General features: G+C 39.2%; 1 protein-coding gene across 1 annotated transcript in view; it reads right to left on the minus strand.

Moving 5' to 3' along the window:
• The window catches only part of STX18 (syntaxin 18), a 155,408-nt gene that overhangs the window by 64,156 nt on the left and 71,053 nt on the right, over positions 1-20,199 (minus strand). The window contains exon 3 of the mRNA XM_075569504.1: positions 9,555-9,670. Coding sequence (XP_075425619.1) covers positions 9,555-9,670 — 116 coding nt within the window. The remainder of the gene's footprint in view (positions 1-9,554; positions 9,671-20,199) is intronic.

Consider the following 20,199-nt stretch of genomic DNA (forward strand, 5'->3'; position numbering starts at 1 on the left):
TAACATACGCAATGGGACTGGAGCATGTATGTAAAGCGAAAATGTACTTAAAGTGAAGCAGTACCTTTTTTCCACTTATCGATGCATGTACTGTACTGCAATCGTCATATACGGGCATAACTGATGTAAATAATGCATTTTTAACAGGCTCTATAGTCTCCCCGCTTGCGCACAGCTTCGGCACAGGTAGGGAGCTGGTATTGCTGTTCAGGACGTGCTGATAGGCGCATGCGTGTGCTGCCGTTTGCCTATTGGGCGACATGTACTTACTCGCGAGTGTACTTAAAGTGAGTGTCCTTAAAGCGGGGTATGCCTGTAACATGGATATGCTATACACACTTCAGATTCAGATTACATTGCCACGATAGGACTTCCAGATCACTATTTTTAACCTGCAGTTCTAGCAAATCACTGTAAATAAAAACTCTCTTAATAGCTTCTAAATTTGAGGCAAGCAAGTGATTTTTCTTCAAGATGTGATCAAAAATTAAAGGGGTCCGGCTTTTTTCTGACATGTGTGTTCGTGTGTGACAGGCACACGCTTCAGAAAAAGCGGGACCCCTTCCATTTTTCGTCTTATCTTGCAGAAAAATCACAAAAGTTTAATGAAAAGTTGAACAATTGTAGGTCGATTACATTAGATTATTGCATTTATGAATTATTTGATAATGGAATTCTTTGGAATTGGTGATGGCATGATGACCTCATCAAGTGCATAGCCACAAAATGGTTTTTAGTGAAGAAGATAAGCACGTTGTAAAGTGCTTCAGACAGAGCAAGGATTATGGCCCAAAACATTTGCATTAAAATGTTTCCTGAAAAAGGATGGTCTCTCGGTGGTCTGCAGAAACATATTCGTAAAACAATGCATTGTTCAGGAGTGGGAGCAGCTGGATCATAACGTTATCTATTATGCAATCAGACAGTGGCGTTCTCGTAGTCGGGCGCGCGTTCCAGCAGGAGGATATTTTGAACACATACTTTGAACTCAATCTTTATAGTCATCTTAGAGTTTCAAATTAGATTACAACAGTTTTACACATTTACGAACTAAGAAAGAGAGTGTGGCTGATCTAGAATAGAGGGATACAAATGCGTTAAGAATAAGAAGTTTTCAGTATGTAGGTGCAACCGTTACTGCTGATGAATGCAAACAACTTTTCATGAATCTGTTTTGCAAAGTTTCTAAATAAAAGGTGAAGATTTTAGACAATATTTATGAAATCGTTTTCTGTCAAAAGACACCTGCCGGTTACCCAGTAATTAACGTGGTCCGCATAGAAAAACATTTTTCAACATATCTTCAAACGGACACCACAATATAAAAGTCTGCTTTTTTTTTTAAAAGTTCATTCCCATTTATTTGATGTCATTGTGTTAATGTGATCATTCATTGTGTGGTCACTGACTGAAGTGTTGGTGAATATTTTGATGATTTTGCAATTATTATTAAGAGACTGAACAGGTTTATTTAAATATTCCGAGGAAGTAATACATCTAGTGGATGGGGTGAACTGGATTAATTATCACCAATGGCGCTTTTATTTTTATGCCAAAACATTCCCCTGCCAATGTCCCCAGACACAGGACAACTCTCAACCATGTCTAGAATAGAACACAGATTCATCTTCATAAGCACAATACAATGTACTGTTGGAAAGGTTATTCTGCAGGACAACAGAAATATGACTGTGTCTGGCTTTTAATAATGACTGGATCTAGTTGTATATCAAAAGTAACCTATATCGGTTAGACCGTTCAGCCCTTACAGGTTATTGATAGCTTGCACATACTAATTCAGTGTTTACCTTCCTTAAACATACTGAATCATATAAAACCATTTCCAAATCTGTTTCCTGTAAACAGGGGATTGTACCTTTAATGAAATTTTCAGATTTACAAAAGCTAAATAATATTTGGTCCCTATCATCGGATTTGAGTTTTAAGGGAAGATTTATTCTTCCTCCTGCTGAGCAATGTTAAAGAACGGCTCATTTCCATAGTGCTTGTTGACGACGATGCTCCCCGCTGGTTTCACCTTTTATTGGATTTGTTATGCGGTTGTGACCGACGCTGTTTAATGGTTTTGTTTTGTTACATTTAGATGAGGTTTGCACATCAGCAAAACACCCCTTCTAAGGTCACTAATGGTAAATCTGTCAACCAAGACTCAGGAGTAATTCCGAACAAGAAATAGTCTAGTCATAAAGTCACTAGCTACAATTCTGTCTACAGTGCGACGTACACTGATAGCAGGACCGGTGCAACAGGTGCATTTGAACCGGGTAGCAGTTTCTGAGAAGCTGACAAAATGAACATGTGGGACGGCCGTGTAGCCGGGTGGGAGAGTTGTTCGGGCCGGGGAGGGATATTTAAGAGGCGGAAGCAGTCAGCCTTTACACGGGACAACAAAACGCGAGGAGCCGGCCCCGAACTGTCTGCCTCGGGCCTTCAACTCTTATTGGCCAGTAATGCCCTGCTATTCATGGATTATTACTTACATAAATATATAGTTAGTTAGGTTAACTTTGGCAGCACAGTTACTGATTGGCTTAAAGGCCTCATTTCAAATGGTGAAAAATTGAGTCTTGAAAGCTAACCAACATTCCATTGAAATTCTCAAACACTCTTCAGAACGGAGTGGGAATTAGAGGCTGGTTGTGGACAGAAGTATTTGCATATGATGAATTCTTTACGGACTTGCCTGTTTCCATAATGCATACATTGCCACCGCTCACTGCAGGAGACACATTCACATCCTTCTATTGATAATTCAGAAACAGACTTCAATAGATATATTCAAATGCAAATGCATATTTTTATTTTTCATTATTTAAAAGGTCATCACATACTTAATTAAACCTATTTTACCAGATTGATACATGGAGATTGACGTGTCATTTTTAAGTGTGTTCTGGGCGCCTTTCTTTTTCTCTAAAGAAAGAGATGTCACATTTTCTATTATTGAGCGCCTCCATAATGAAGAAAGCTCATTCTATCTTTATTTTTCAATTAACTCCATAGTGCAGTGTTCATGATCGTCACTAATGACCATCACAGTAATAAGGGAGGGTTCTTTTCTATCTTCCTCCTCTTCATCCTGCACAGGGGTTGGATTGTTTGTCTCCTTTTGACTATTTCTGCTGATAAAGATATTTAAGTCTAGACCAGGGATGGCCAACACCAGTCCTCAAGGTCCACCAACAGGTCAGGTTTTCAGGTTATCCTTGCTTTAGCACTGGTGGCTCGCCTGAGCCACTGATTGAGACATGTGCTAAAGCAAGGCCTATTGTACTATAATGAGCTCTAAAAGAGATGTAGTCATTTGTTCAACTACAAATTAAACGCTAACTTTCAAAACATAAAACCTGAAAATGTGGGGGATGCATCATTAAACATGTGCCTGTTCTGCTACATCTAGACATTTTAAATGACTTTCTTTTTGTGTCTATCTACAGCTCCTGTTAGTTCCCTACTCTGGATCAGAACCAGGGACTCCAGCTTTTGTAGGCAACAGGTCAATCTGAATTCTGGTGGCTGGATAATGCTGCGGTGTTGCTGCTACCACTATTCAGCCTGGGAAACAAGCTTTCAACCTGTTCCCCCTTTATGTTACCCTGTGATGCACAGTTCTGACATTCTTGGCAAATCAAGCATTTGTTTTTTTCTTTCTTTAAACAATGCAATAAAGTTCAGATGTACACCAATGTCATAACCATATCATTAATTCCTACAGACTGCAGTTCAGAACCCACAGCAATCTGTATGGATCCGGCCTATTTGAAGAACTGCATAGTAAGAAAAGGTGAGAAATAAAGCAAGTAAAACAATATCCAAGGTATAGGCCCATGTTTACAAAGTGGTGCTACGCCATAAGGCTGCTTTTCCGTGCCGGAAGACATCTTACAGTCCATTCACTTGAATAGTCCCATAAGGTGACCTTTGGTAAATACGGACCATAGTATCATATTCCTGACAATGGTTTTATGCTAGCACGAAATATACAGTACATGCAACATGGATTGGGCACAATGCTAATATCTTGTAGGATTTGCTGCCCTCTTGTGGACAAATCGAAAGTTATAATTTCAAAACATGACTATTAAAATTGTTGCAATATTACATGAATTGTGATATACTGTAGTTTCAAGGGTTAGTAGATTATACATATTGTATAGTGTGAATATATATTCATTCTATTATGCCGCAAGCATGTGTATTGCTATCCACTGTTTTGCACTTCACTCACTATGGCAAAAGATCCCACTCATTTAAGTATACTGTACAGTATATACATTAATTGCAAAACTAGAAAGATTAGGACATTGTTAAATCTACCTCTCACCCTTTGGTTCTGACATTTTCATTGAAACCCTTATAAAAAACCCGCTCTATACAGCGTACTTTTAGTGGAGATCAGATCCCCGGCACATTTTTCAAGAGACCAACTAGAACCTCCATAGGATGCGGAAGTGCAGATCACAGCAGAACAACAGGACTCCACAGGACTGCAGCGGTGTAATAAAAAGGATACTTTATTGACACATCAAGGTGCAGACAGAGATGGGTGCAAAAGATCTCCTCCTCTTACGCGTTTCACGCCTGTGCGGCGCTTCGTCAGAGAGTGAAGATAGGTGTGCTGCGTTCCTCCTCTTATTAAGAATGCTGATTGCCAGAAATTGCATTCAGCCGCCATAACCGGAAGTGACGCGACTTAGCCCCAAAACCGGAAGTGACGTATCGCAAGGTATGCGATCCAGTCTTTGTGTATAAACTATCTGTGTAGTCATGGTGATGATTACGTCATCTCTTATAATGGAGCAGGGGAAGGAATACTACAGTACATCAGAGGGAACGCAGCACAAATACCTTGCTACACAGCAAATTATGCATAAAAACGCAAGGTATATTAAAAACAAATATTAATATTAGAACAGTGTATCAGAGGACATATAGAAAAACAATGGCATGGATAAATATGTTTGTTCTCAAACGTAATAGAATACGTGCATTTTGGATCAAAACAAAAAGATCAAGTATACAGACACAAATTCATATTGTGCATGTAATATGCACAGTGTATCAATGATTGAAGAAACATGTATATAGGGAAATCGGGACATATGAGAATCATTCACATGGAGAGAGTCTATGTTTGCAATAGATATAATATAACTATATTGAAAAAGACATAACTCTGTTCATATTTATACATTCATGGTTATAATATACAATATACTCAATTATTATCATAGGAAGTGTTTAAGCTCCCAATCGGTATTTATACCCTCGGGTGATAATGACCCGAGGGAATAAATCCAAAACATTTCTCTTTGGTTGAGATTGCCTTTTCTATTTCCTCCCCTAGTATGTTTGGGGATATGTTCCAGAGCGTTACATGTAAATGTATCAATTGAGCCAAGTGGGCAGTCATGAAAATGTTTTGATACAGGTAAGTTTAAATCATTCTTTTTAATTGAACGTAAATGTTCTGAGATTCTAATTTTTAATGGACGAATCGTCCTTCCAATGTATATGCTGCCACAAGTACAGTTCAGTCTATACACTACGTAATTAGTTTTACACGTCATAAAATTATTAATTTTGTATTTTTGACCTGTGTGTTTACTAATTACTTCTGACAGAGGAAAAGGCATATTTGCAATATGTACAATTCCCACACTTGTAGAACCCTTTGGGAAGTTTGATGTCTTTTGATTCTGAGACAAATAAACTTGGTGATAAATGATAGCCGATAGTTTTGGCTTTTTTACACACGAATCTTGGGGTATTCGACACAACAGCAGCCAGATCTTTATCCAGTTGTAATATCCTCCAATACTTTTCTATAATCTTTTTAATATGATTTGCCTGATTACTGTATGTAGTAATAAAGAGTGGACTTTCTGAAGTTTGATCACGAAAAATCATGTTTTTGTATTTTTTCTCACGTAATGGAGTGTTTAATAGTTTTTTTCGTTCTATACCCATGGCATTTCTAAATGCAGATTGGATATCATTTTCAGAGTAACCTCTGTTTCTAAATCTATCATTTAGTTTCTCTGATTCTTCTATGAAGGATTCTTCCGTTGAACAAATCCTTCTCAGTCTGAGATATTGTCCAATGGGAATGCCACGTAGTAGAGGTTTCGGATGGCTGCTGTTGGCCATGAGTAGGGAGTTGCGGGCATTAGGTTTGCGGAATATGTTGGTCTGGATTTTACAATCAGTGTCCACATATAAATTGATGTCCAAAAAGTTAATGTGATTAATGTGTATCAATGAGGTAAATTTTAAATTAAAAGTATTATTGTTAAGGTAATCAATGAATTCCCTCAGTGTAGAGTAATCTCCCCTCCATATCAGAACGAGGTCGTCAATGTACCAACGATAAAAAATGATGTGATTGCGGAATGGATTAGTGTCACCAAAAATGTGAATATTTTCCCAAAAACCCATAAATAAATTCGCGTAAGAAGGTGCAAAAGAAGTCCTCATAGCCGTGCCCTGTTTTTGAAGATAAAAGTGGTGATTAAATAAGAAATAATTGTGTTGCAGTAAAAAAATAATGCAATCTAATAAAAATGTGATTTGTGGAGTGTATAAATTAGAAGTGTTAAGGAAGTGAGTGACTGCTTGAATGCCTAATTCGTGACTAATAATAGTGTATAAAGATGCCACGTCTAGTGTTACCCAGAAATAATTGATAAAATAGAACCTCCATATAATGATAATGAAAAGATTAGAAATAGTGCTGGATTACTGACTGGGACCGAGCTTTGCAGCACCTTTATCCCTTACATGATCACTGGTTGTATATAAAATAATCACCTTGGCCCTTAACAAACCTATAGGGGCGACACTTTCTACCCTGTTCACTTATGTAACTATGTATTTGTAACCATATATTATTTGTCATCATAACTCTATGCCCAGGCCATACTTGAAAACGAGAGGTAACCCTCAATGTATTACTTCCTGGTAAAACATTTTATAAATAAATAATAATTTCAGCCTGTTCCTAATTACAGATTTTAAGCAGCAATGCCAACACTTTTTTTTATTTTTGTGTAACAGGATTGGAACCGGGCCGCATCTGAGCCGAATCGAGTTATATTCAGCTCAGGGGACCCCCTATTTCCGGAGATACGTACCAGTGAAGTTACCAGCATTACTTGCTGGTTTCCCCAAGGGACTTAAACGGCCGTCCAATAGGAAGCTGTAACGGAGACTGTTGTGGCTTCCTATTGGCTCGCAGGAACAGCAAGATTTGAACAGCCATTTTGTTTCCCTCTGGAGTGGCAGATATGCTGGTAACTTAATTGATAAGTATCTCAGGAACTGAAAATAAAATGGCAAAAAGAAAAAACACGAGCATCCGGGATTGCTGTTTAAAAGTTATAAGCCTCATACGAATAGAAACATTGGGTGCGCATAATATTGTTTTAGCATTTGCTTTTTTTACGAAAGGGTGTGTATTTGTGTATGTATTTGCCTCTCTGGCCCCTGTCCTTCCTTTGTTGCATGATCCTGTTTATTTATGGTTACCCTGCTGTGTCGGACTATGTGCCTCACATACAGAGAAATTAATCCCTTTCACATGGAAGACTTGATTGCAGTTTGGCAGAAATAACCATTCTGGTGTTTTAGCATATTCCAAAGTTGCTTCCCTTAAGCTATTAACATATTAAGCTGTCATTAGCGTGCTGTAAGCCTATGTTGGACTACAATGCACTACATACACTATAATAAAGTATCCTTTTTCTTCCTAATTCAAGGGTCTTGAACAATTCCTCAAGTGTTGCTGCGAAAAGCTTTGGTGCCATGGTGTCTCACTCCCTTGCTGATCCGTGACTTGATTGTATCTTCATGTTTTCTAATGACTGACGTGGGATTCTCGTAAATGTTCTTTATAATATCAATATACATTTATTCAACATTTTGTCTTCTTTATGCATCTAGGACCGCTGAGGTGTAGACAGAATCAAATGTTTTTTTTCGTAATCTACAATTCCTAAGATGAGTGGTAGATCATATTCATTACTTTCGGGAAATCACTTCTTGTGTAACTTGGATGGGGACTGTTGTGTTGTATCCACTGCGAAATCCCGTTTGTTCTCTAGGCTGGGCACAATCCAGGGTCCGTTGCATCCGATTAGCGAGTATCTTTGAAATGTATTTGTAAGTGATTGGAAGTAGACCGATTGGTTGATAGTTCATGAGGTCGCCTGTGTCTCCTTTCTTGTGGATAAAGAGATCGATGACATTACTTCCTTGCTCTGGAATTTTCCTGTTCTTCAAGCAACATGAAAAGAGTTTTGCAAGGATTTTTTCTACTTCTACCCCAGCTTCTTTCAAGATTTAAGTTGTAAGTCCATCTTCCCTGGGAGTCTTTCCATTCATCAATTTTATTGCTCTTGCCACTGCTTCTGGAAGGATGCATAGTATATCATTGGTGGTTTCTTCTTGTTTGTCCCCCACTGGACTATGCCCTGTATTATTGAATAATTTCATATAGGAGTTCTCAACTCTCTGTATGATAAGTGCACAGTACTTTATTGTTGATGCATAATCTTGTTGGGAGTGCAATTATTTGGTTGTTTCCAAATATAAATCACTGTTTTGTAGTCTTCCTCACCATATCAGAGTGTGTGTGTGTGTGTGTGCACAGCAAAGAGTCTACGGAGAGGACATTATCGGGGTTGAGCTCTGGAGGCACCTTGCTTCCTACCCATGTTGACAATAAGGGGGACGGGGGGCGGAGTCTGTGGGGTTAACTGGTTATAATGTATTTTTATGCCACCATGTATACTTATGCATTGTGTCCTGAATATTGAATATTTAGGTTTTCCTGCCCTTACCACGGTCTTACTCAGACCCGTCTGACATTAGTCCTCTGACTGGGGCACATACATATTTTATTTCATCATTGGGGCAGGATAAAGCCAATGGAAAACCATACTTTTTCACAGTTCCTTTGGAGAGAAAAGTGAAAATGTCTGCCTTCAAAAATGATAACAAAAAACACACCAAGTACAAATCATTTAATTAGTTTTAACTAGTTAAACATCACAACAATTTGTTGATTAATGATATAGATAAGGCTACATGCCCAACCACATTGTACAAATACAAGTAACCACCACGCATTATTCCTTTGTAGTAGCAGATCTACGTTATCTTAAATACTGTACCGAGAATGTCACACGTGCTCAAACTAGCTGCTGCCACAAATGTTGCCAAGTATCTTGCTAGCACATGATTACGATGACTGTCTTTCAATCAAACACCCAGTTGTGTGGTCAGACTCTCTCTCAGCAATCAGTTTAATTGCTGTGGGGAAGAGCGTGGGGCCTGTAACCACGATGCAAAGCACATACCCACTAACCGCAATGCTTAGCGCAGGGCCCCTGTAACCGCGATACATAGTGCAGCACTGGCCAACAGCACGCCCGCGGTCCCACCGGGCATTTGTCTAGGTCAGACAGTTAAACTGGAAAAACCTTAAAGTCATCAAAAGTATGTAATGAGTATCAACGTTCTTTCGCCTTTACCTTCTGTTCTCAGCTGCTGAATTGCATCCGCACATGTTCTCATGAACGTTTGGGCATCTTGATCAATTTGATCCCGTTCTGTGTCCGTCATGCGGGAAAACTCTGAGGCGACATGACTGAAAATACAATGAAATGGAAAAGAAAAATGTAACAACGCTGTACAGTTTCATGTTCGGTAAGCCAGGGGACAACAGGTTTTGGATATGATCTACCTGATGAAGAAATGGAACTGTCTGCATGATAATTAAAAAAAACAACGCTTTTCGCGGGTTATCGGGTTATAATGCTTCATTAAATACCTTTTATAGTGGGAATATGAAAAGACTGCTGGACTGACCCATGGCTATAGGCTCTGTGTATCCAAGTCTCCCAGCTGAAAAACTTCCAAAACCCGGGACAAGGAATAACACCAGATCTAACAAAGAAAAGACCTACGAAAATTGACTTTTTTTTCTTGATACAGTACATTTGTAGCCTAGTATTAAATACTTTAGTTATTTTTTTTGTCCAAATATCCAAATAAAAGAAACCAGATATGCTTTTAAAAATCATATGCAGCTTTTCAAAAGATTCACTCAAGAGAACATGAATACAACTGTTTGCTGATAAAAGAAGACATACATAAAGCTTGGCCCCCTGCAGAAGCACTTACCAAAATGCCCTCCTATTGTCTCTGTACATTCCTCCTGCATTCCAATTAGATTGTAAGCTCCTCGGAGTAGGGACTCCTCTTCCTAAATGTTACGTTTATGTTTGAAGCACTTATTCCCATGACCCGTTATCTGTATTTGTTATTTATATGATTATTACGTGTATTACTATTGTGAAGCACTATGTACATTAATGGCGCTATATAAATAAAGACATACAATACAATACATACTACATGTATTTTTATTTTCCTTTTCTAAAGCAGTTAGCAATACCAGCAAGCGGTACAATTACATGTGTCATAAGATCTGTTTGTTGTGGCACAGATCACAAGAACAGGATGGTGATCAAAATGCACTCACTGTCAGAAAGAATAGTTAAGATACAAACTCCTAACATGAACTGTACAGTACTTCTAATTTTCTCCAGAACAGAAGCTTGTTTAAAAAAAACAGATGTTACCAGATGCTTGTCTGCTTTGTCCTTGCTCTAAAGTAACAGACAAGAGGGATTGACTTCTCAAGGACAGAAGAAATATAAACTAAAAGTACAAGGTGCTAAACATTTAGGTATAAAAATATAAATATATATACACACACACACACCGTACATACGTATAATAAATATACATACGTATAAATATATGCACACACACAGGCCCCAGTTTGAGACTTGAGGCTTCCATCCATAGTAAAATTCTTAGAGGGGGGAGGGAGCGCGAGAGGGAAGAAGGGGGGGGAGAGGGAAGAAGGGGGGAGAGCGCAAGGGGGGAGAGAGCGCAAGGGGAGAGAGAGCACGAGAGCGCAAGTGGGGGAGAAGGCGTGAGGGAGGAAGGAAGGGGAGAAAGGGCAAGAGAGGAGGTGGGGAGGAGGACGAGAGGGGAGGAGGGGGAGAGCGAGAGAGGAGGGGAGAGCGAGAGAGGAGGGGAGAGCAAAAGAGGAGGGAGGAGAGCGAGAGAGAGGAGGTGGGCAGGAGGGGGGAGGAGAGCGAGAGAGGAGGAGGGAGGAGAGCGAGAGAGGAGGAGGGAGGAGAGCAAGAAAGGAGAGCGAGAGAGGGAGGAGGGGGAGAGCGAGAGAGGAGGAGGGGGAGAGCGAGAGGGGAGGACGGGACAGCGGGAGGGGAGGAGGGGGAGAGCGGGAGGGGAGGAGGTGGAGAGCGGGAGGGGAGGAGGGGGAGAGCGGGAGGGGAGGAGGGGGAGAGCGGGAGGGGAGGAGGGGGAGAGCGAGAGGGGAGGAGGGGGAGAGCGAGAGGGGAGGAAGGGGAGAGCGAGAGGGGAGGAGGGGGAGAGCGAGAGGGGAGGAGGGGGAGAGCGAGAGCGAGAGAATGGGATAAAGCATAATTTGTAATTTGAGAAATAAAGGGCTAAAGCCATTTGAGAAGTCCCTGCTCCTGAAATAGCACACACCTGCCCATTTTTCATCCTTCACTTGATGCTTTAGACCACGACAGCAGCAAAAAAAAGAAGGACCGTTTGTTGAAGTAGACGCCAGAGCTAATTGGCAATATATTTTAAATGACTTCAGATTGTCAGTACATTAGGTAACATCACCACAGATTATCCATTAGATGATTGCAGTTTTGTTTCAATGTTAGATATGTCCTGTGGACAAGAAAACATTGTACTGTACTAGTTTACACACACACCTATGTGCGTTGGGGGGTGCGCTAGGTGAAGGTTTAATGATAATCTGTATTGGTCCTTAAATTTGATAGGATCTGGGATATTAATGTCTATTGATGTATATTTAAATGTTGCACCAATGACACCCCTAGAGAGCCACACAATGAACTGCCAGATGCAATCAATGCCATGCCAGATGCAATAAGTACAGTAATGAAAAAATGACAATAAGTGAAATTGAAAATAAAGTCCACGGTTACCCGGAAAAGACAGTCCCACGGCAATTAAAGTCCAGCTGACAGCGAATGCAGGAGGAAGAGACCAGAGAGTTTCTAACAGGCAAATACACCTTTTTATCTTTGTTGTGTGTGTGCACAGTTATCAATTGTATACTATATTATTCTCATTACGTTTTATAAAAGTATTTTCACATGGTTTGCGCCCCCTACTTTTTCCTTTTTTTCTGAGGATGTCCTGTGGACAATTTACAATAGATCTAATATACTATAAGCATACAAAGAACATTCTCACCAAACAAACCGGAATAGTCAAACCAAAAAATGTGCCGTGCATCACAATTTTGGCAGGTTACCAACAATGTCATCACTGGAACCCCTCTGGTTTATTAGTGGAGACTCAAGATAACTTATTTAATTAATGGCACTTTGTGTAGTAATAAATACATCACCATATTATTTTCTGGATTGCTTACATATGCTATTTGATGTGGTTGCGTCCAGCAAGGTCATTTTCTCATTTCTATTTATGTATGTCTTGTAAAGTATTTATTCCCAAATAAGGGAGTGTTTTACCAAGGACGGTTGCGGGATAACACACTCCATCTGGTGCCAACCGTCATGATCTTGAATAGCAATTAACACTAGATCATGTGTGTTATCCCTCAATGGACCTTTATAACTCTGCCCCAAAGGGAGGGAAGTCCCTCCTATGGCCGTGTGCACTAAGGTTTGATTTCCTCTGGCTACTCCCTTTTGTTTGATGTCACTGTGAGTTCCGCAAGTGCTTGTACAGCCAGAATCACCCCCTCCCCACCTCAACTTTATTGGCCTTCTCATAAGTACAAGATGGGATACGAGGTAAAGAAAACAGTTGACTGACAAACAATTCCACATTTATAGGATCCTAAGAAGTGAACTTGTAGTTAATATCCCAAAACAATGACTTATTTTCGGGAAGTTGGACAAATTCCGTGCGGCTACGTGGGATTTCACCTTTACGTTTCTTTCATGGGCTGGGCAGAGAGCGAGTAACCGGTTACTGGGCCATTTCATGCAGCACCATTTCTCAGATACTTCATACAATTCAAATACATTTAAGTTATCGTGTTTGGACGACATGGCTAATGTACAGATAAAGCATGATTTATGTTCAAGAGCCACCAAAATGTGCGCACCTCATCCGCGCTTCGCCCTACTGAGCCTGAACGGACCTTGTTTGTGGTCAGACAATTATTTGTGTAGTTGCATTGAAGTGCGTGTCCGGCGCACTGAATAGGTTTGCCTATGATACTCTGAAAGCTACAGTACAGAGTCTGAGGAGAAGATAAAATGTACACGTCTCTGTCTAATGACCTTGTACTGTACAAATCTAATGTTGCAGTTTGCACATTTTAGTAAAAAAAAAAAAACACTATGGATTTACGGATTTTGAGTCATAACTTTTGTACTTTGCTGTGCGTGGCATGGGACATGGCGCATACTCCCTGCAACACAAGACAGGCTTGTATATCTAGATCTAAATAGATATATATCTATTAGATACCTGGGCCAGGTATTCCGTGGAGGCAGATAGTTGGGATGTAGGTTCAACTCTTTGTAGGAGTTGGTTGGTCTGTACAGGTAATGGTATTGGGGCATATAGATATAAACATCTATATATAGGCACTCAACCGGAGTCCCTGCCCAATACCATTACCTGTACAGACCAACCAACTTCGAAAATGAGATGAACTTACATCCCAACACAACGATCAACTCTAACATCTACATACAGCTCACCCCTTGCTTCAATAAAGGATCACTGCCTCCCGATTATTAAGGGGTCTAATCAAAGTACATATAAATGTACACAAGTTTACACACAGTACTGTACAACCATACAGTAGAACAGCCATTCCCAAATGACCCACATATGCGTTCCAGACCACGCATGCACATACTTTACTTTAAGCATTTATTATTTCTTGTTTATTAATCGGATACAGTAAATAATTTCACAATTAGTTTAATGAATTCAAGCAGTCAAATTGACAGCCAGAAGAAGATGTCGATGAAGTCTTAAAACAATTATAATTTTCATCCTTTTTAATACTGTTGAGGTATTGTTTTTTCATATTGTAATCATAGTGGGTGGGCACATACCTGTAGCACAGACATTAGCCCTGTAGTCTTTATTTCTGCAAGTGCAGTATAGTGACTAGGTGTAATATTTTTTATTTATTTTAATTGTAATATTTTTATTTATTTTAATTGTAGTGTTAATAGATATACTGTATACATTAACACTTTTATACAGGGGGAGTTTCACTGTATGGCTATGAAAAAAGCATTGCCTTTGCAATGCAGTGGGACTCATTGTAATCAAGGGGCTTCTACTTTTTTTACATTTAATATTTTTATATGTTTTGTCGCAGTGGGCACATTGAGATATACTGTATACATTATTATACTTTTATACTGCGGTGTGTGGGCGTTTCACATAAATAAAAACATTGTAACCGCAAAACATTGCAAAAGCAAAGTGACTAGTTTCTTCTGTAATATGTATTCAGTGTTCACATTCATGCAGGGGAATTTGGCCACATCAGACACTGGATGGATGCATAGAATAGACAAAGCTGTCACTCCTCCCCCGCTTTGCTTCTGTCAAGCGGAAAACTATTCCTCCGGGTGAAATTCAAGTGGCCAATGTCCCTTCTTATTAATTCTCTGCCTTTCCCTCACATGTAGAGGAACTCAGATCCCTGTCCCCTTCCCCTCTGGCCACCTCATCTTCCCGCCTCCTTTGAAATTCAAATACCAATTGAATGACATGCATAGCCTATGCATTCCATAGACATTGTCAGGTAATGATATGTAATTCATGCATCTATTTTTAACAATACCCCAAAAACCCATACTGCGTTGAAATTCACTGACACACATAAGCGTTTAAACCAGGTTCCATAGAAACACGCATGCGCATAAATTTAATGACACGCATATGAGTTTCAACCAGGTCCCATGGAAACACACGCGTACAATCCAATGAAATTCATGCACTACACTACTGTATTGCTTCTTAATTATTTATATACAGCATATTCTCTTTACAGGTGAAAATATCCAAGAGCTAGTCAGCTGAACAAGATGCCTATTGATAAAGATTGCACATTTGGACGAGCGATTAAATTTGTATTATTTATTTTTCATAAAGTCTTTTACCTAAAAGTATTTTAAAATATGAAATATTTTTAAGTCATCTGAAGTTTTTAGGGGAATAAGTGGTGGGTTACATTTAAATACCATTACATATCGTACAAAATGAATGGGAATAAGGGACAAGTTACATTGCATTTTGATTTTGAAGACACACTAGCGCCTACTATCACTACTGTGGAGTATTGCAACCAACGCAAAAACATAATTTTCCCAGCCACGACGCATTTGTGGGTCAGCTGCGAGCAGCTGAAAATTATCGTGGGTGCATACTCTAAAAGTGAGACAAATGCGGCAGTAAATAACGCTATATCTGTATTCACATTGCTCACATTTTTGTACTTGGAAGACAGGGATGAATAACGAGAAGAACGTTGAAAGAAGTTTAAATAAATGGCAAAGGAAAATCAGTATATCCCTCAATATTTTGGTTTATTTTCATTGACAAAGTGGTCACGAAGGGTTTGGCAACATAATGGGTTTATTAAAGTGTCTGTGCATATTAATGTGTACTCAATTAATCTTACTAGCTTATAGAGTACCTTTTCGGAAGTTGTTTTGGGCTACAACATTGCACTGTCGATGGCACTGAAGTTATTTTTTGGTGGACAACAGCTAATCTTTTTTAATGAACAGTAATTTGACTTGTGCACATCATCCCCGCCGTGTGAAATCTAATTTATAAAGGGGGCAGCGTAAGGAAGAGAAAAGTTTCTGTAACAATGTTACCTAACTTTTTCAAAATAAGCTTTCAAGAATTATTTTATAACCATTTCATACTGTATAGCACTTTTCTCTCAATAGGACTGAAAGCGCTTCACAATTACAATATAGTGCGTGATAAGCAGCATTGTACATAGGAGGTTTTACAGAAACAGGTTCCTGTCCATATGAGCTTACAATCTGTGTTCTTGGTGCCTGAGGCACAGGGAAATAAAGTGACTTGCCCACGGTCACAAGGAGCCGACACCGCGATTTTAATCAGGCTCGACTGCTTCCATTTCAGTGTTTTTTTTTCCAGAGTCAGTGTCTTTACTCACTGAGCCGCTCTTAAATCTAGGACTTTATTATCTTACCTTTTGCAGTCCCACTTGGGACCAAAATGAACCAATGGTTCTGGCATGTTTAAAGGTTAAATTGCATGGTGGTGTGGCAGGTACCCAGTAAGGTGATTAAGTATATTCTGTTTGCACTCTCACTAATAATGCTTAAAGCTGCAGTTCAAGCTGTATATATATATTAAAAAAAAAAATCCATTCAATATGTGCACCAATACATTATACACATTGACAAGTAATTAGCCAAGTTGATGATCAATACTTTCTCCTGTAATCGATCGCTGAAGATTCGGCTGGGGGTTCACTAAATGCATCTTAGGTAATCTTCTGCTGCACTGACAGCCAAAGTTCTGTGAGAAAGATCATGTGACCAGGCAGGCACTAGATTCAATTGGCTCACTGCTAGAGAGGGCAGGGCTCAAAAAGGTGATGCTGCTTCAGAAGGGGAAGGAGATGTGACTTTATAAATGGTTGCTATAGGGAAAAATGCCTGTTACATTAGAATACATTCAACATGCCTTTAAAAGTATTATTTTTATGCTTCAAGTATTTTCTCATAGTACAGAACTAATGTATTTAATTTGAAAAAAAAAAAAAAAAAACACACCTGGAGGATATTGCTTGAACTGCAGCTTTAAATGGCAAGTATGGCTTGGTATGGCATGGCAACTTGGTATGTCTCTCTGAGTTGAATTCTTCTATCAATTTCACCACAATTGCAACATATCTTAAATCTAATTAACAACTACTTGCTATGTCTCTCTGAGTAGATTAGGCAAACCCCTCCCTTAATTGTTAGTCAAGTGAATGTGTTCAGAGTATTTAAGACAGTCTATCTTAGCTGTGTCACACCCAAAGTGTCACGTATAAAATGTCTGTGGAGTTAAATTTGGAGTTATAATGGAGGTGAACAATACAAGATGATATGGACTTTGCATTTCAACAACAACTCTGCAACTGTGAGAACTAAATGCTCTGATAATTTGTACTCTTCCTATCCTCCAATACCTTGGAAGTCTCTCTCCTGCATCTCACTATGCCTTCCCAATTGCATTTTCTGTTTATCGTTTCCTCATTCCTTTGTAAACGTTTCTGTTCCCTATGAGAGTCGTACGCTTTGTTTTCTTCTCTTTTGCATGATTCCAGTGTGATGTTGAGCCATCCACACTAACAGGCTGCAGACTCTCTATAGTAATGGTTTTTATATGTAATTTATTATAATTCACATATTTCACTATTTAAGAAAACAATTTTGTGTTTCTTTTAAAAACCACTCAATGCACTTTTGATTTATCCTTTATTATTGGTATAATATATATTTTAGGATTGCATAATATTTATTACAAAATCACAATTTAGTGCGCAGTTTGTTGTTTTTTTTTCTGAACATTCATATGTGCCTTAAAGAGGAAGTCCAAGCAGTTTCTTGTTTTTTTTTTTCTCTCTCTCTCTCTTCATTTTTTAATATAGGATTGAAGCAGGGGGTCTCCGGAGCGGAAACCCATTAATTTCAGCTCAGGAGACCACCTGCATCCAGAGGTACTTCCCTCTAAAGTAGGTGCCGGTAGCCATCCCAGGGTTCACTATATGTCTGTCTTTTCAAAGCTCCCAGGCCCTACGGGCCAATAGGAAGCCGGGATGTCATCCGGTGTGGCTTCCTATTGGGTCATGTGACGAGGAAGCTGAAAACTGCAGAGATACCAGCACCCCAATCTGAGGTATGTCCAGAAGCAGGGGGTCCCCGGAGCTGAAATTAATGGGATTCAGCTCTGGAGACCCCCTGCTTCAATCCTGTATTAAAAAAAAATATGAAGGACGAAAATGGATTAGATTGCTCTTTTAAGAGGACACCCAAACCCGGTGTCTGTGAACAGAAGTCAAAACACAAATAACACTGCACAATTCAAAGGGAATTTATGTTACAAAGAATTTCTTGTAAGTAAAACCTCTGTCCTACTTGAATAATCTGAAATGTAATTTATTATTTTGGAATTGCTACTTCATAATTTAAGATTTTTGTGATAACGGCAAAAAGGACACTTACAAATATCCCAAAATATACTGTACACTGCTTTTAGGCTTCCAAATAACTTGTACCTAACCACAGAAACCACAGCAACAGTTGTGCAGATTAAGTGCTAAAGGCCATGTTATAAAGTTGTTTGTAGAAACCTACAATTTTACCAACAAAAATATTTTATATCGAGATTTCTGCAAAATGGTACATTACTACTGGAGGATCACTAGGATGATGTATGTGATCAGAGAAACGCATGCACAAATATTTTGTAGCTGTGTGTTTAGTGTGACTGAAGTTTCAAAGAGCAATACAGAAACAAACCCCAAAGAGAAAGTTGCCCCTGCACATTAGAGCTTACAGTCCAAGTCAGGGATGCACAAAAAATTCTAAGGGCGGCACCGTTTAGCGAACATATACATAGCATTGTTCATTGAATGCACGTGATCGGCCTTCGTTTCGCCGTTGCGTGGGGGCGAGGATCTACTAATTGCATGGAGGAAAAATAGGGCGCGACAAAGTTTGCGCAGCCCTGATTTAAGTGACCATTTCTACATCACCATTCCATTATTGTATTATATGTCTTTATTTATAAAGCGCCATTAATGTACATAGCGCTTCACAGTAGTAATACACGTGGTAATCAAATAAATAACAGATAATATAAATAACAGATCATGGGAATAGGTGCTTCAGACATAAAACTAACATTAAGGAAGAGGAGTCCCTGCCCCGAGGAGCTTACAGTCTAATTGGTAGATATATAACAGTGTGATCCAAGAAGGATCAAAAAGAATCCCCAAAGCACACATCACTCAATGCTGGAAAGAAATATACTGGACAACAATGATCCGACAGGAAAAATTACCTGTATAGTCAGCTGTATAGGGAATTAATGACCCTTATAATACCAATAAGTCCAAAGAAAATAATAAAGTTTTATTTGTGTAAATACTCATTAAAAACACATACATATCATTCAAACCTATTAAAATACCCCATTCAGAGGTGGCTAGTATAGTCAGTAATTACTCAGTGGACTATCTACATTGATATGAACTCTGCTGATACTTATACATCCATGTCAGTGATTCGTTTGAAACCGATACAATGTTATAATCCTATAGAGAGTGCCTGGTATGATGGATTGATTAATATCACACTATATTCATTCAGGCTTGTTAGTGTAGCATATCCTTGCACGGATTAATATCCTATTTGTGTGTATAGTGTAGTAGAAATAGCCATTTAGACACGCTGGATCGTGTGTAGATACATGTGGATACGTTCCATCATACCTTAATGTTGCTGTTTATCAATTCCAATAAAGGTTGTACCATAAGGTTTAAAAACACTGCAAACAGTCTGCGTGGCATATCATATATAAGGTATGTATAATGGCGCAAAGATAGTACAGCAAAGCCCCAATATATTGCGTGTCTCGGCGGATCGTATGCCAAGTCTGTGTCAGGACCCAGCAGTGAATACAAGCCTGTCTCTCTCGATGCGGTTGATCACTGAATGTTGCCACCTCTGATGACGTCAGCGAGTGACGTCTATTCCCGACGACCGTTTCACGTAAGGCTACGCTTCTTCAGGGGAGGAGGAGTCTAACCCTGGACCTATTGGTAAGTATTTATATGATTCCTCATTACAATTGTCCCGTCCCTCTTTACGTCAGGGGGCAGGGTTATACCCGTGATCCTCCTAAAATGTGTTTCTTATATAACTGTATCCTTGTGTTTCTTTTTGTCTCCACAATAAAGAAAATAAATTGGTTAGGTACTGACCGAGTTGTCTTTTTGTGTATGTGATTTCTTATATCTAGCGACATTCAGTATCCAAGGTAGTACTGAATGCT

This window comes from Ascaphus truei, chromosome 1, assembly GCF_040206685.1.
Source record: "Ascaphus truei isolate aAscTru1 chromosome 1, aAscTru1.hap1, whole genome shotgun sequence".
NCBI classification, from domain to species: Eukaryota; Metazoa; Chordata; class Amphibia; order Anura; family Ascaphidae; genus Ascaphus; species Ascaphus truei.